Consider the following 16,956-nt stretch of genomic DNA (forward strand, 5'->3'; position numbering starts at 1 on the left):
AGCTCATGAGCAGATTGTTTTCCTTTGCCTCATGAGCCTTGTGAGCTCTCTTGAGTGTTACTCTGCCTGATAAAGTGAGAAAGATGGACTCCTTGTACACCTTGTCTGTGTCCAAAGCCCTTGGGGACATTTGGGACCCCCCCGCCCAGACCGTTCCCCTTTGTGACGTGAGGCTTGCGTGTGCCCAGAGGCCATTGTGACGTTTGGGACCGCGCCCTGACCAGGACAGTATAAAAAGGGGCAAAGAGCCCGGGGGTGCCACTCCCAGGAGAGCAGCTCCATCAGGAGCCAGCATCTTCCCGGGGGACGGCAGTGTCGGAGCGACTCCGAGATGTCCACGGACAAGGAGACGAGCACCGACACGAAGCCCAAGCACAAGTGGCTAATGTCTCGCCGGAGGCAGGGGGTGAGGGATGGGGCAGCACCTCTGGAGGCCGAGGAGCAGAGTGACTCCTGTGCCGGCCCTGGAGCGCAGGCGGCGGCAGCAGAGAGCCGGGCAGCGGCCCCGCACAGCCGCAGGGCCCGCGGCCGGGCTCTGCTGCGCTCGCTGCGCCGCGGCTCCCGTGCCATCCTCAGCAGGGTGGCGGCTGTGCTCCGGCGACGCAGCCGGCAGCCGGGGACACAGCGCCACGGGGATCAGGGCACGGAGGCAGTGGCGGCAGCGACAGCCCCCGCAGCAGGGGCACAGAGCCGGGCGGCTTCGCCGCACGGCCCCAGCTGTCCCACCACACCCTCGCCCACCCCGCTGGAAGCTCTCGGTGGGCAGGGGGCAGGGGCAGCACTGGGGGCTGTCCTGTCAACACCAGATGGTGAGGAGGCGGCCTGGGAAGCAAGCAGCCCAAAAGAGCTGTCCCCGGGGGAACAGGACCCAGATCAGAGAGGCAGAGAAGTGAGGCCCTCTGTGAGGCCAGGCGAGGCCGGGGTTGAGCACAGCAACGTTCCCCCGTGCACAGCCTCAGGCCAAGCCTCAGCTCTGCCCAGCAGAGCCTCTCACAGCTGGACAGAGGACTCCAGCTGTGAAATAACTCTGGGTCTCTTGCCCCCCAGCCCCTCCCCAAGCCAGGTGGAAGCTCGCATGCAGTGGGCAATGGCAGCAGCGAAGATCCTCCTGGCAGGGCTGCCCAGCGAGGAGGGGGACAGCTCAGAGGATGTCCCGGGCAGCAGCAGCAGTGGCAGGGAGGAGAGTGCCTATGTGTCCTGTGAGGAGCAACCAAAACCTCTGGTGCCATGCAAAGGCACAGGACACTTGGGGCCTACTCCCCAAACCAGAGATCAAGCAGCTGCCAAAGGGGATGCCGAGACGAGCGAGGAGCTGTCAGAGGAGCAGGGCAGCGGGGCCATCACTATCCGCACCATCTGGGTGAACCCCCGCTACCCACAGCTCCTGGGGCAGCCCGACACGCCGCGGGAAGAAGAGGCGTGTGGGGACCTGCCCAGCGCATCTCGGGCCCTGGCAGTTCCCAGGCACGCCACAGGCCAAGGCCCAGCCCTGCCCAGCAGAGCCCCTCACAGCGGGGCAGAGGCCTCGACTCCAGGCCTGGTTCCAGAGCGCTGCCCCCACAGCCCCTCCCCAAGCCTGCTGGAAGCTCCCACTAGTCCGGGGTCAGGGTTAGGCTTAGGGTTAGCATTAGGGTTAGGCTTAGTTTTAGCGTTAAGGATAGTGTTATTTTTCATTTTTGAGTAAGGCGTAGTTGTTAGTGTTAGTGTTAGCGTGTTAGGGTTAGTGTTAGGGTTAGTGTTAGGTTTAGCCTCTTTAGGGACAGAAGCTGAGCCACGCCACCACCCGAGGAGGGCTCTGGCTCCAAGGGACCCAGGACTCTCTGGAGTGTAGGCAGAGGACACCTGAGCTGGAGCATCGAGGGAGAGGTGAGTACCTCATGCTCCTTCCCATGTCTGCCCATGTTCATACCACGAACATGAGGATAATAAACAGGAGTGTTAATAAAGTTTTTTCTTTATGTGAAATACAAGGTAGTAATTTGTAATACTCCCTGCCTGTAGGGTGAAGGCCATCTCATGCCTTCTCTTCCTCTTTCATTAATAAATTACACATCGAGGTTCACTACATGTAGTGAAAGAAGCCAAGGGATTATGTTAAGAATTCTAAAGGCTTGGAGTAGAGGTGGGAAAAGTCTTAGGAAGAAGAAGAAAACTCTTAGGAAAATTCTTAGGAGGCCATTTTTTGTTTTGATAGATGGTATTATTCTACACTATGTCAGGAATGTGTTCCTCTGGAATATGTTCCTTAGTCCCTTGAGTTGTAGCTTTTCCTAAGTTAGAAGTGGTTTGATGGATGCTTTTGTTGAAATAAAAGGACAGAATGAGTAAATCGGACATGCTTGTACTTTTCATTGCCCTGTAGTCATTGATTTGGGGGGAAATCTTGGAGCCCAAAGCCTTTTGGTCCCCAGGATGGTGCAGTGTGTGTGACGTGGGCAGAGGAGAAAGGCACTGCCTGGGCTGGGAGGGATGAGGGGACACCAAGCCCTTGTGCCTTGCAGCACAAGACATTTGTTGGATGCAGGACCCCGTTCTTTTGTGTCCATTTTTCTCTTTTTTTGCACCTTCCTTTCCAGACTGGGGAATGCACAGCTTTGGAATCATCGATCTTCATGTTCTGAAGTATCTCAAATGAGCACATGGTCCCCTAATGATGAGTTCTCCAGAGCTTCCTTGCAGGTAGCAGTGAGATTCCATGTCAGAGATGAAATTTCGTGACAGTGCTTTCACTGGGCCAAAAGGGATGAACAACCTGAATTTTGGATCACCTAAATGAAGTGCAGAGGTCCTGAGACTCTTGTATTTTGGTAAAAATCAGGAATATTCCCTAGAAAACACTTTGTTCTTTGAGGGAATCTGCATTAAACTTCCCAAGAATCGCAAAGCTGCCCAAACCATTAAGCAAGGCAAATAGTTCTGCATTTAATTTCAAAGTCACAGTCCTTCAATATCATCTGAACAGAGAGGGCACTTTTTAAGTGAGGGAAAAAATCCGTCAGCTTCTTGAGGAGCTTTAGGCAACTCCCAACCTTGATTCTCCAGGACTGAGCACAGCCAACTAGACCTGGCAGATAAAGGGCAGATGTGTGTTTGTACCTGTGCTCCCTAATTGCTATTCTCATGATTGGTAGCATTACTGGAGGATCCTGGCAACAGTTTCACCTCAGGCAGGGCCAGAAGGATGTGTTGAGGCTCAAGCTTTTAAAAACACACATCAGGTCCTGTGCTTGGGGGTACTTCCCCTATGTGTATGTAGGGAATAGTGAGCTCATCCTGGGGAAGTAAACATGTATCCCTTACGTCTTGCTTGTCTTCATCCTTTCTCCTGACTGGAAGTGTGAGGAACTGCAGGGAAACATTCCCTCAGGAAGCAGACATGAACCGCCCCAGGGCTGTGGATGATGTCGGCCCTGGCCTGGGCTGAGGGAAGGTGGGTGATGGTTTTGCCATTCATCTCCTGGGGCAGGAATTTGGACTTTAGACAATCACATACCGTTATGTGGTTTCTCACTATTTTTATTGATTGGAGAAGTCACTGTGTTCCAGAACTGTGGATAGCGGGTGAATTTTGGGAGGGAAACGGGAGCTGCCCACAGGATCTGGGTGCTGCCCTCAGGATCCAGGTACTGCCCTCAGGATCCGGGTGCTGTCCTCAGGATTCAAGTGCTGCCCTCAGGATCTTATAGCTGCCCTCATGATCCAGGCATTGCCCACATGATCCAAAAGCTGCCCTTAGGATCTGGGTGCTGCCTGGTTGATCTGGGCACTGCCCTCAGGATCCTGGTGACGCCTACGGGATCCAGGCGCGGCCCACACGACCCAGGCTCTGCCCACAGTATCCAGCAGCTGCCCGCAGCATCCAAACTCGGCCCAGACGGTGCGGGCAATGCAGTCAGGATCCAGCCTCTGCCCACAGTATCCAGGCTCTGGCCACAGGATCCAGGAGCCGCCCACAGGATCCAGGAGCCGCCCACAGGACCCGGGCTTGGCCCACACGATCCCGGCGCCGCCCTGAGGATGCCGTCCCGCCCCCACGGCCCTCAGGGCAGGAGGCGGGAACGGAGGGGCCTGAGGAGTGTGCGGGCGGCAACAGGGCTTGGTTTCATTTGTCTTTGTTTCCTAATATCCAGGAGCTATAAACATCCGTATTTTTCCTCGTAGGCCAAGCCCAGGGCGTCCAGCCTGGGAAAACCACCCTATAACAGAAACAACCACGTTCTGAAGAAAGTGTCCTACAGGAAGGCAAGAATGGCAACAGGAATTTGCACACGGGGCTTTGCCTCAAGGCCCTGGACCTGCAGCTGTGCCCAAAAAAACAGCAGACAGGGAGGTGAAATATTCAGAAGCATTCAAACACTGACTCCTTTAGCCCATGGCACTCTTTAAGTCAAGCTTACTGCATCAGTTCATATCACAACAAAACTGAGCCTCAGGGGATCCTGACCAGAATCACATCTAAACCCAGCTACAGCCCAGAGGTCACAGCGATTCAGAGCAACATTTGCGCAGATTGTACCTTTCATGAGATGAACCAAATGTGGTATTCTTAGAGAAAGATGCAACAAGGCAAAGGCACACTGGGAAGGGTTTGCAGTGTCGGACTTCCAATCACATTAGGAAGGAAATCTTTTGAATTCAGCTACAGCCAAAGAGACACTGAAGCAGACCAGGCCATCATGGGTCTTTGGCCTCTTTTGTTTCAAAATTCTGTTCCAATAGCTCATGAGCAGATTGTTTTCCTTTGCCTCATGAGCCTTGTGAGCTCTCTTGAGTGTTACTCTGCCCGATAAAGTGAGAAAGATGGACTCCTTGTACACCTTGTCTGTGTCCAAAGCCCTTGGGGACATTTGGGACCCCCCCGCCCAGACCGTTCCCCTTTGTGACGTGAGGCTTGCGTGTGCCCAGAGGCCATTGTGACGTTTGGGACCGCGCCCTGACCAGGACAGTATAAAAAGGGGCAAAGAGCCCGGGGGTGCCACTCCCAGGAGAGCAGCTCCATCAGGAGCCAGCATCTTCCCGGGGGACGGCAGTGTCGGAGCGACTCCGAGATGTCCACGGACAAGGAGACGAGCACCGACACGAAGCCCAAGCACAAGTGGCTAATGTCTCGCCGGAGGCAGGGGGTGAGGGATGGGGCAGCACCTCTGGAGGCCGAGGAGCAGAGTGACTCCTGTGCCGGCCCTGGAGCGCAGGCGGCGGCAGCAGAGAGCCGGGCAGCGGCCCCGCACAGCCGCAGGGCCCGCGGCCGGGCTCTGCTGCGCTCGCTGCGCCGCGGCTCCCGTGCCATCCTCAGCAGGGTGGCGGCTGTGCTCCGGCGACGCAGCCGGCAGCCGGGGACACAGCGCCACGGGGATCAGGGCACGGAGGCAGTGGCGGCAGCGACAGCCCCCGCAGCAGGGGCACAGAGCCGGGCGGCTTCGCCGCACGGCCCCAGCTGTCCCACCACACCCTCGCCCACCCCGCTGGAAGCTCTCGGTGGGCAGGGGGCAGGGGCAGCACTGGGGGCTGTCCTGTCAACACCAGATGGTGAGGAGGCGGCCTGGGAAGCAAGCAGCCCCAAAGAGCTGTCCCCGGGGGAACAGGACCCAGATCAGAGAGGCAGAGAAGTGAGGCCCTCTGTGAGGCCAGGCGAGGCCGGGGTTGAGCACAGCAACGTTCCCCCGTGCACAGCCTCAGGCCAAGCCTCAGCTCTGCCCAGCAGAGCCTCTCACAGCTGGACAGAGGACTCCAGCTGTGAAATAACTCTGGGTCTCTTGCCCCCCAGCCCCTCCCCAAGCCAGGTGGAAGCTCGCATGCAGTGGGCAATGGCAGCAGCGAAGATCCTCCTGGCAGGGCTGCCCAGCGAGGAGGGGGACAGCTCAGAGGATGTCCCGGGCAGCAGCAGCAGTGGCAGGGAGGAGAGTGCCTATGTGTCCTGTGAGGAGCAACCAAAACCTCTGGTGCCATGCAAAGGCACAGGACACTTGGGGCCTACTCCCCAAACCAGAGATCAAGCAGCTGCCAAAGGGGATGCCGAGACGAGCGAGGAGCTGTCAGAGGAGCAGGGCAGCGGGGCCATCACTATCCGCACCATCTGGGTGAACCCCCGCTACCCACAGCTCCTGGGGCAGCCCGACACGCCGCGGGAAGAAGAGGCGTGTGGGGACCTGCCCAGCGCATCTCGGGCCCTGGCAGTTCCCAGGCACGCCACAGGCCAAGGCCCAGCCCTGCCCAGCAGAGCCCCTCACAGCGGGGCAGAGGCCTCGACTCCAGGCCTGGTTCCAGAGCGCTGCCCCCACAGCCCCTCCCCAAGCCTGCTGGAAGCTCCCACTAGTCCGGGGTCAGGGTTAGGCTTAGGGTTAGCATTAGGGTTAGGCTTAGTTTTAGCGTTAAGGATAGTGTTATTTTTCATTTTTGAGTAAGGCGTAGTTGTTAGTGTTAGTGTTAGCGTGTTAGGGTTAGTGTTAGGGTTAGTGTTAGGTTTAGCCTCTTTAGGGACAGAAGCTGAGCCACGCCACCACCCGAGGAGGGCTCTGGCTCCAAGGGACCCAGGACTCTCTGGAGTGTAGGCAGAGGACACCTGAGCTGGAGCATCGAGGGAGAGGTGAGTACCTCATGCTCCTTCCCATGTCTGCCCATGTTCATACCACGAACATGAGGATAATAAACAGGAGTGTTAATAAAGTTTTTTCTTTATGTGAAATACAAGGTAGTAATTTGTAATACTCCCTGCCTGTAGGGTGAAGGCCATCTCATGCCTTCTCTTCCTCTTTCATTAATAAATTACACATCGAGGTTCACTACATGTAGTGAAAGAAGCCAAGGGATTATGTTAAGAATTCTAAAGGCTTGGAGTAGAGGTGGGAAAAGTCTTAGGAAGAAGAAGAAAACTCTTAGGAAAATTCTTAGGAGGCCATTTTTTGTTTTGATAGATGGTATTATTCTACACCATGTCAGGAATGTGTTCCTCTGGAATATGTTCCTTAGTCCCTTGAGTTGTAGCTTTTCCTAAGTTAGAAGTGGTTTGATGGATGCTTTTGTTGAAATAAAAGGACAGAATGAGTAAATCGGACATGCTTGTACTTTTCATTGCCCTGTAGTCATTGATTTGGGGGGAAATCCTGGAGCCCAAAGCCTTTTGGTCCCCAGGATGGTGCAGTGTGTGTGACGTGGGCAGAGGAGAAAGGCACTGCCTGGGCTGGGAGGGATGAGGGGACACCAAGCCCTTGTGCCTTGCAGCACAAGGCATTTGTTGGATGCAGGACCCCATTCTTTCGTCCCCAGTTCTCCTCCTGGTGTGCTGCTTTGGTGCAGAGATCATTCTGGAGGATCTCTGAGGGAAGGATTGCTTGTCTGGCTTTGCAAATGGGAGTTGCTCAGCCACCAGGAGAAACAGATCTGAGAGCTGGCAGAGCCCCAGCACCTCTGTAATTCATAACATCTGCACTGTCTTTCCTGGCTGTTCTGTAAGAGCAGGAGAAGCGATAACAGAGTGCAGAAAATAAAAATCTGTGCTTCCAAATGAACATTTTAGCACTGAGAAGAAGGAGAAAGGAGGTCAGATCTACGCATGAATTGATGTGAGCAAGGAGAAACACACCTGTATGCAGATACAGTTGCCAGCTGCTCTGCTCCTCACACCTGATATCCCCTCCTGCTCAAAAATCCAGGTCCCTGCAGGAATGGCGCTGGGAGTGCAGGAGCCCCAGAGGCCTCCTGCCCTCTTGCAGGTGAGGAGCCTGGGAAGCTTAAAGAGCCTCAAATGCATACAAACAAAATCCCAAAGCCTCCCGTCCTACCAGCCAGATGAGCGCTGCAAAACACACAGCCCACACAAACACTGAGCACACGGGATGAGGGAACTACACAGTCATTTCAAAAATATTTGCACCCCTCACTGTCCTCTCTGCAGAGCCCCCTTCCAAAGTAGAGGAGCACTGACTGCTTTTCCAGCAATCACCTGCCAGGAAAAATTGGCAACAATGGCTTCTTTCAGGTACTTTAGAGATGAGGCAATTAAAAAAGAATTAAACTGTCATTTCTAACTTGCAGCACAAGAGGGATGTGCAGTTGTGAAATAATTCAGAGCTACTGCTGGCAAAATACTCTTTTCACCTGTCTGCTGCAAAGAATAAAAGGGCAAGAAGAATTTTTGGCTTTTTTTCCCCCCTTTCTTTCTTGTAATTAGTTTCTAGCTATGCCAGAAGCCAGGGGTTTTCCAAACCCCTGGAGAGAGATTTAGTGCTTGGTACCTGGTTTTTCCAGCCTCACTTGGTGACCAACAACGTTTTGCCAGCAGGACTTCCCTGCTCAAGTGATTCCCATGAAATGCTCAGAGCTTCCTTTTCTGGTTTATTGCATTGGCATGAAAGGTCTTTCCTAGCACCTGATTCCAGTTTGGGGACAGAGCAGAGGAAGGGCTTTCCCCTTGTGCTTTGGTGGCTCAGACCTTTACAAGGGCTCTGCTGCCAGCATTGCCCCCTGCACTTTGGGAGGATATTCCACATTGCCCAGATGTTTCTTGTGCATTTCTTATTCTGCCCTTCGCATGGTCAAAACCTGCTGAAGACCCAAGCCCCAGTCTCTGACCATCTGGCCACACAGTGCTATTGAAGGCATGTGGAGATATCTATGACAGATAATAGAGAAATGTGCTTCTAATAATTGTGCTTTTATTGTTACAGTATTGTAGCTGCCAAGGATGGGGGAACCCAGCTGTATTTTTCACTCTTGCAGTGATCACTGTGTGATCATTACAGGATGCTCTGTCACAGTCTGCAAACAGAGAAGGAAATTATGTAGGTAAACCTGGGGATATTATTTGTGTTTACATGAACTTCCCTGTGCTGTAGCTATTTTAGAGCTGCTATTACATCTCAATTGACTAAATTGGAGATAAATACCCTCTTATCTAGTTATGAATGCCATGTACAGTCTAAAAGACTGTACCAGGTGAAAAACAACCCCAGTCTTCTGGATTTGGTGCCAGTAGCTGAGGCAGTGTGGTGTCAGTGCCCTGCTTTTCCCATATACTAGCTCTAAGGAAAAAATGGGGGGTTTTTTTTGAGGGTGGTGGAATGCTGGCACAGGTTGTCCAGAGAGGATGCCTCATCCCTGGAAACCAGAAACCACGGAAATCACTGAGCCATTCCCTCAGAATCCCTTGCAGCCAACAGGATGTGTGCTGGAAGCTTGAAGAGAAACAAAATAAATCACTGCTTCTGCTCTCAGGTGGAAAGCACTGGAACAACAATTCCAATAGATCCCTTAATGAGAAAAGGAATTTATTGCTCTCATGATTTCTTCAAGCAGATAAACAAGAAGGCCATTACATGAACTGCAGTAGCACATTGAGCACACTCTGGAAAACAACATTCCCACAGAGCAGGGGCAGTTCAGCAGCACATCCTACAAGGAATTTACAAGTGGGCTGCACTCTGGTGCAGAGACCTGTATTAGCTGGTTCAAGGGCTTGCTCCCATTCCATGCCTGCTCTTTGAAGATGGCTCTAACCTTGCACAGGCCCACAGCAATTTTACTGCTCAAAGCATCCGACAGCTGAAATCATCCAAAAAAAAGGACATCATTCTCCTTTCTATTTCCAGATTGTATTCTAGCAAAAAAAAAAAAAAAAAAAAGCTCTTTGTCTGCTGTTCTGTTGGTGAGAGCAAGCTCCTTGTTCCAACAGAAACTCCACAAGGTCACAGGCAGATGAAGCCTCACTTAAAATAAAAGCTGCCTCCTCCAGAGATATCAGTGCCCTTTGCTAGGGTTAACTGACAAATGATGGATTGCTTGGTGCTCCCTGTTTACATGGGAGACTCCTGCTTCAGACTTCTCCTTGCCAGGAGAAGACAAGCAATGGAAGAGGAGGAGGATGGTGTGCAGGGGGTCACAGATTGTACAGCAGCAGCTTTGCGTTTCTTCAAAGTGCTGTATCCACACTCCTCAATTATGGACATATTTATCTTCAACAAGGTGAGCAAATTTACCATCAACATCTTTGTTAACAATGTAAGAGAACAGTACCAACTGCCAAGGATTGTCTGGTGATTCCAGGTCAGTGAGGGCCTGGAATCTTCAGGGCTGGAGTTATTCTACCTTCTTAGTTTTGAGAACTCGTTTCTGTGATGGAAATGAGTTTGGCAGAAGTGATATAGGGAAGCAACAGGAAAATCAGCAAAAAGCAAAGTGTATTCCTATGTTCCATTGTTGACAAATACCATCCAGTGATCAAATCAGGATCCTCTGCCTAGCTCAGGGCTCCAGCCCTGTGTCCTCCAGCTCATGTCCATGGGCTTCCTGTAATGCTCCAGCAATGAGGGCTTTGTGAACACAGTGCCAAAGGAGTTGTGTCTTCCATGGTGGCCTCACAGATCCAAATGAGCTAACAGATATTCTGGCCCCTCTGGCCAAAGAAAGATGACTTCTGCTGAAAGCAGACCCTTCAAACCCTCCCTAATGCTGCAGAGCAGGTCTATCTGCCCCATGTAAGCTACATGTCATGACTGGCTGTGTCTGTTTTAGGCTATCACCCACTCTGACTGACACTGTGAGAGGGTCAGGGCGTGGGAGAGATTTCCAAACCTTTATGTGAATAATGTGAAGTGCAGAAGTGCTGATCTCTGGGTTAAATTAAGCTCCACGGGGTTTCCTGTACCTTGCACAGGAGTTGTGGAAGTTTCTTTGAGGCAAGTTCTACACACTTTTCCCAGAAATCATCATACATTTTAATTACTCCTTTCACACATCCAAGCACTTTATATGCAAGTCAACCTTCCAGGCAAGTGTCTTTTTAATAACTTTTTAGTTAAGCCTGGTACTTTTCATTTCACCAACCATTTACTCTTCCCATATTACAGACCTCTGCTCAAAATACTTCCACCATTATGCCAGAGGTACAAATTCCACTGACTGCTAGTACTAAAAAGCAGAATAACTGGATGTTCCCAATTACCATAACTGCCTGAGCAGAACTGTCACACAACATAAAGGTGTGCATAAGTGGTGCAGTTTAAATGGTTATTAAACCACCCTACACCAGGAGCATCCCTATACCCAAAGGAAAAGCAGGATGATGAACAGGGGAGACTGGAGCTCGTAACTTTAAAATGGGGATTAGAAAATGAGTGTGGAAACTTAGTGCATGATAGTCTCTGGAACAGCTTTGTCACTTTGCTGTCTGCCCTCTCTCCAGGTCGCTTCAGATGGTGCTGAACAGCACGGTCCCCACAGAGCATCACTGGTGGCCTCCCTCTGCAGATCACTCACCCACAGCCAGCCAGGATTCTTTTCATGCAAAGATCTTTCCTCTCTGAGAGGCTGCACAGCCTTCAGATAAGACTGAGCAGTTGCTAAGGGGCCCCATCAAAGGGGGGCAAACCTAAAACCGAACTGGAGCTTCCTGCAGAGGGGAGTTTGGAGAATTCTCACTCAGGGCCCAGCCATCCCAGAATTACAAACACACACAGACCACAGAATACATCCCTTGGGGGCAGGATGCACATCGGTTCCCTCATCTGGAGATTTCTTTGAGGAATTAAGTGAAAATGATCCATTAGTGACACCAATTAGTCTCCCATGTACAATCAAGCTAAGGTTTTGCTGTGAACAGTGGTAGATCTTGATCTGAGCCAAGAACCTGACATCAAACACAAGAGGACACACTGTGTGACACCTGCTCAGCTGCTGCACAGGTGGGAGGTGCTGAGCTGCAAACATCCCTTTTTAATTCTATGAAATATGGAAACAAACAGCACAATCAGTACTTTATATTAAATAACCTGGTAATAAATGCAAAGGTACATTACCTTGGAGCTTTACCTTCACTCTGCACAACCTTGCACTGAAAAAGCAGAAAGCCCTAGAAAGAAATTAATGAAATATGGCAGCTGGTAAGGAAAAAGGAAGCAAAGAAGCAAAACCTTCTGACGTGGAAAAGAAATTCAGGCTGCAACTTCAGGACAAACTGGATACTTCTACCACAGTGGTTAACAGAAGATGTTAAGTCATTATTAAGTTTCAAAGATAAAATCCCATTGCTGACACTGAGGCATTACAGTTACAGCAGTTACAGCCTTGGAGGATTTGTCAACACCTGCCCTAGTCTGCCAGGCTAATTCCTAAGGAAAGTTTTCTTCACTAACCATTTGAATTTAAATCAAAGTGAAGAGTCTAACAGACACTTTGGGCAGTACTTGGACACACCACAGAACTTGCTTTTGTTATAGGAAGCTTCTCTATGTGTGAAAATATTTAAATGAAGAAGGTTCCTCTGCAATGAGAAGCAAAAGTGGCTTCAATTTGGTCTTTTGCTCTTTTCCTCAAACATTTCCTTCCACAATACTCAGCTGGTCAGCTTTGATGTACATGGCTCCATCAGACACACAAGTGTCACCCCAAGAGCATGCACCACCATAGCCAAAATAAAGCTTTCCCCATTATTAACCCATCACTCAAAAGTGCTCTAAAGTATAAAAACATTCTGAAATACAGCTGGTAACTGTTGTGTTTATTAAGGAACTGGTTTGTAAGTTGAGTTTGTTTTTTTTTTTAATAACCAACACGATACTTTCCCTTCCAAATAAAAAGAAGTGTAACAGAAAGGAAAACTCAGCAAAATACATGAAGGGACAGAGGGACAACCCTGGAGTGTTCTAACTTAGTGAGTTAAGAGATCTCCAAAGCCAGTGTCCAAGAGCCATCACACTCATGAGGGCAGGGCCAATTTATGCAGTGAATTCTCCCAGCCTCTGCTTGCAGATCCTGCACAAAGCTCGAGTGGATGCATGTCCAGTCCAGCAAACAGAGACAGATCAAGCACATGCGAGTGGTTTCAGTCTCCTCAAGTCTCCCGTTTCATTACTCAGGGGTAATTAGATTATTTTCTCATACAAAGCAGTTTAAAGCCCAGCAGTGCAATCAAGTTCCAGAGCTCCCTGTGATGCGGCAATGCTGGGCAGTGGGTCTGGACTGTGCAGAGCACACACCATGGGGTGCTTTTCCAGCCTAGCCAAGCAGCAGACCTTGTTCAGGTACAAAGCAACCACAGAGACCCCAAATTAAGGTTTGTCCAACTTGTGTGTGCGCTCGTGCCTCCGTAGAGTCCCTGACTCGGTGAAGGAATGCCCGCAGAAATTACAGGAGTAGGGTTTCTCTCCGGTGTGGATGCGGTGATGGCGCTGCAGCGATGCCAGCCGGGTGAAGGTCCCTCCACACTCCTCGCAGTAGAAGGGCCGTGCCCCAGAGTGAGTCTGCTGGTGTCTCTTGAGCCTGAGCAGCTGCACAAACGCCATGCCACACTCCTGACACTTGTAGGGCTTGTCCTCCCGGTGAATCACCTTGTGCTTGGACAGCAGGTTGGGCTTATCGAAGCCTTTACCGCACGTCGGGCAGGCGTAAGGTTTGAAGTCGTCCTCGTGAGACTTTGGGTTTGCAGGACAAGCCTGATCCGGGCACTCAGCATTGTGCTGCTGGCCGTGGTGCACCACAGACCAGGGGTTCCTGGCCATGCCGGTGGCCAGGATCACCATGGAGCGCTCGATCTTGTGCACGTTGCGCAGGTGCCTCCAGACGTCGGCCGTGCGGATGAAGCCCTTGTCACACTCGGGGCACTTGTGCGGCCTCTCGCTGGAGTGGATCAGCTTGTGCATGCGCAGGTTGGCGGCGCGGGAGAAGCCTTTGGCGCAGATGGGACAGCGGTAGGAGTTCTCCAGCAGGTGAGCTCGCCTGTGCTCCTGCAGCTCGCTCATGCTGTGGAAAGAGGAGCCACACTTCTTGCATCGATAGGGCAGAGCTTCCTCGGGGACGGGCCCCAGCTCCTCACCCAGCGCATCTCCCAGAGCCGCGCTGCCGTTGTCCTCGCGGAGTTTTGTTATCATCCGTGGTTTCCTGGGGTGCTCAGAGGACCAGTGATCTAAATCCTCATCCTCTCTCTGCAGGTGGAAGCTGGTGCTGGAGGGGGGGAACTCCCCAGGTGGGCTCTCACCTTGTTTCTGGCAGGAGGTGGCACGGGTTTCTTTGTCTCCACAGGAAAGCTCCTGCTTTCCTGCGGGTCCAGCAGAGTTTCCGGGAGGACTGCAGGAGTAATTCATGTCCACCTCCTTCTGTGACCTACAGCTGTGGCCCACCTGCTCTGTGGCCTTTCTGGGATAATTTGAATTCTTCCCCCCTGTGTCACAAATGTTATTCTCACTCACATCCATCCTCTGAGGCAAACACTGTGTTCTTCTAAGTTAAAACTCTAGCTCATCATCACCCAGAACTTTGTGTCCTTTATGCTAAGTCCATCTCATTCTCAGCTCTTCTGACAGTCCTCCCTAGAAAAAAAAACCACCTGTTTCATCAGTGATTTGTCTGATATTATAAATTTAGAATAGCAAAGGTATTTTTCTGATTCAAAAAAGGGACAGACTATTAGATATGTAGAAAATACACATTCAGCACATAAAGCATAGACAATGCTCAATAAAGTTAAATCCACTATCATCAGCCAGCCTTCACTAACAAATATAAATTGATAGTTCCTATTTTAATTTTTCCTAAAGATGAGAAGTTACAGTATCCCAGAATGGTTTGGGTTGGCAGGGACCTTAAAGACCATCTTATTCCAACCCCCTGCCATGGGCAGGACACCTTCCACTATCCCAGGCTCCTCCAAGCCCTGTCCAGCCTGGCCTTGAATGCTTCCAGGGATGTGGCACCCACAGCTCCTCTGGGACCCCTGTGGCAGGGCCTCACCACCTTCACAGTAAAGAATTTCTTCCTAATAACTAATCTGAATCTCTCCTCTTTTAGTTTAAAAATGTTTCCCTTTGTTCTATCATCTGTGTAAAATGTTGCTCTCCATATTTTCTGTAAAATCCCTTCAAGTACTGGAAGGTGGGATAAGACATCTCTGAATACAAGCATACATATTAATGAACACATATATGTAAAAACATAAATATTTCTGTATTTCCACGTGTCACATAAATGTAAAACTTGCCTATTTAATTTCAGCAGGCTTATCAAATGCAGTGATCAAGGCAGTGCAGCGATGTGCATTAAGTGAAAGCTCTTATTCACATTCCAGAAAGGCTGGCTCCATCAGCAGCACAAGCCACGCTTTCTTCTGCTGGAGACACGGAAAACAATCTGGATTAGTCCTCATTAGTCACTGCCTGGAACAGCGTGGCTCGACTCACCCCCACTCCAGCCATTCCCGACAATTTAATAAGGAGCTGCTAACAGGAGCATTCCTCACCTCCAGCCCTCCAGCTGAGCTGCCGATGCCTTTGGGGCGGGAAAACTTTCCAAGGGATGCTGGCGCTGCTTGGCTTAAGAGAACTCCATAACCACGGCTACCCAGAAATAGGGGGTGTGGAAACCACGGCGTGGGCTGAAAAACAATAATATCAACAATAAATACATACACATACATATGTATATATATTAAAAAAGGAGAATTTTTTTTTTTTTTTTTGTTCCAGGCAACGTAACCCCCCCAACTTTTCCCGGGTGCCCATTCCCTGTTCCCCGGTCCTACCTGGGCGCTGCGGGTCCCGGTGCGGCCCCGAGCATCCCCCGCGCATCCCCCGCGCCGGCGCGGAGCCCGCGGCAGCGGCACCGGCGCAGTGGAGGCCGGCCGGGCTGGAGCTGCCAGCAGCGGGGCGGGACCGGACACCGCGTCCCCTCCCCGGCCACGGTGTCCCCTCCCCGGCCACCGCGTCCCCCGCTCGGCCACCGCGTCCCCTCCCCGGCCACCGCGTCCCCCGCTCGGCCACCGCGTCCCCTTCCCCGGCCACCGCTCCCCGCCCGGCCCCGCGGCCGGGCCCTTCCCACCGCCCCGGCTCGGGGGATCCCGGTGCTCCAGGAGCCTGTTCATAGATTCATGGAATGGTATGGCTTGGAATGTCTTTTCGGTCCGGCCCCCTTCCGCCGGCAGGGACATCTTTCTCTAGATCAGGGTGCTCCAAGCCCCATCCAGCCTGGCCTTGGCCACTTCCAGGGATCCAGGGGCAGCCACAGATTCTCTGGGCAGCTTGTGCCAGGGCCTGCCCACCCTCACAGGGAAAAAAATTCTCCCAATATCTAATCTAAACCTACTCTCTTTCAATTTGAACCCATTTTCCTTTGTCCTGTCACCCCAGCTCTTGCAAATAGTCTTGCCCCATCTTTCATGTAGGCTCCCTTAGGGTACTGCAAGGCCACAATTAGGTCATCCCAAAAGCTGAACACTCCCAGTTCTCTTGGCCTTTCCCCACAGCAGAGGTGTTCCATCCCTCTGATCACCTTGGTGCCCTCCTCTGGACTCACCCCAACAGGTTCAGCGTCCTTCCTGTCCCTCAGCTCCAGCCCGCAGCAATTCATGGAGTGTCCCCTGTGCCCCTCACTATGGCAATAACTGTGCATCCATCTTCCTGCAGGAGTGTGGCACGGATTGATTCCCTCTCAGGCCCTGCCTTGTCAGTAAAAAACAGCTCTGCCCCTGTCAGGAGGGATCAATCCACCTCCCAGGATTGTGTCCCACTTCCTACTAGAAAAGTCTTTGCACCCAAAAGGACATTCAGCATCTTCAGTGATACCTCACCAGGGCCTTTCACAGTGGCCACAGGTCCTTGGGAACTCCTTTGCCCAGCCATCCAAGGATCCCACCTGCCTTTGCCAAAGCCACACCAGGATCATGGTCCACAGCTGAAACCACTCTCTGTGAAATCTCATGGAGATTGGTCCAGTTTTAAACCCAGCTCTGGGAAAAAGCCCAGAGCAAACCCAGCTTTTCCCTGCCTTTTCCTAGCAAAACTCCTCCAGCTTTGGGAAATGGGCTCCACAATTAGCAGCAAATACAGAACTGAGATGACAAATGAACAAGCGTGTACATTGCCAGCATCCAGATATGGTATAGAAGAATGCTCCAAGCTCTGTATTATTTTTGTGGTTGCACAGATATTGCTAAAAATAGACAGGAAACCAGAAACTGCTCTGCTGGGAGTTGAG

General features: G+C 51.6%; 1 protein-coding gene across 2 annotated transcripts; it reads right to left on the reverse strand.

Annotated features, from left to right (window-relative positions):
* Positions 1–12,461: 12,461 nt before the first annotated feature.
* Positions 12,462–15,578, reverse strand: ZNF648 (zinc finger protein 648). Of its 2 annotated transcripts, none has more exons than XM_063165362.1 (4): positions 15,506–15,578; positions 15,224–15,358; positions 14,966–15,091; positions 12,462–14,297 (listed from the first exon to the last, which is right to left on the reverse strand). In XM_063165362.1, exon 4 carries the CDS (start codon positions 14,181–14,183, stop codon positions 13,041–13,043), a length of 1,143 nt encoding a protein of 380 aa, XP_063021432.1. In that variant the 5' UTR covers positions 14,184–14,297; positions 14,966–15,091; positions 15,224–15,358; positions 15,506–15,578; the 3' UTR covers positions 12,462–13,040. The 2 variants fall into 2 exon arrangements, with proteins under 2 accessions (XP_063021432.1, XP_063021431.1); XM_063165361.1 differs by having other exon boundaries at positions 14,966–15,094.
* Positions 15,579–16,956: the final 1,378 nt, after the last annotated feature.

This window comes from Melospiza melodia, chromosome 11, assembly GCF_035770615.1.
Source record: "Melospiza melodia melodia isolate bMelMel2 chromosome 11, bMelMel2.pri, whole genome shotgun sequence".
In the NCBI taxonomy this organism is placed as follows: Eukaryota; Metazoa; Chordata; class Aves; order Passeriformes; family Passerellidae; genus Melospiza; species Melospiza melodia.

Coding starts and splice junctions, on each gene's coding strand:
- ZNF648 (XM_063165362.1), bottom strand. CDS start 14,183: ATGGATGTGAGTGAGAATAACATTTGTGACACAGGGGGGAAGAATTCA.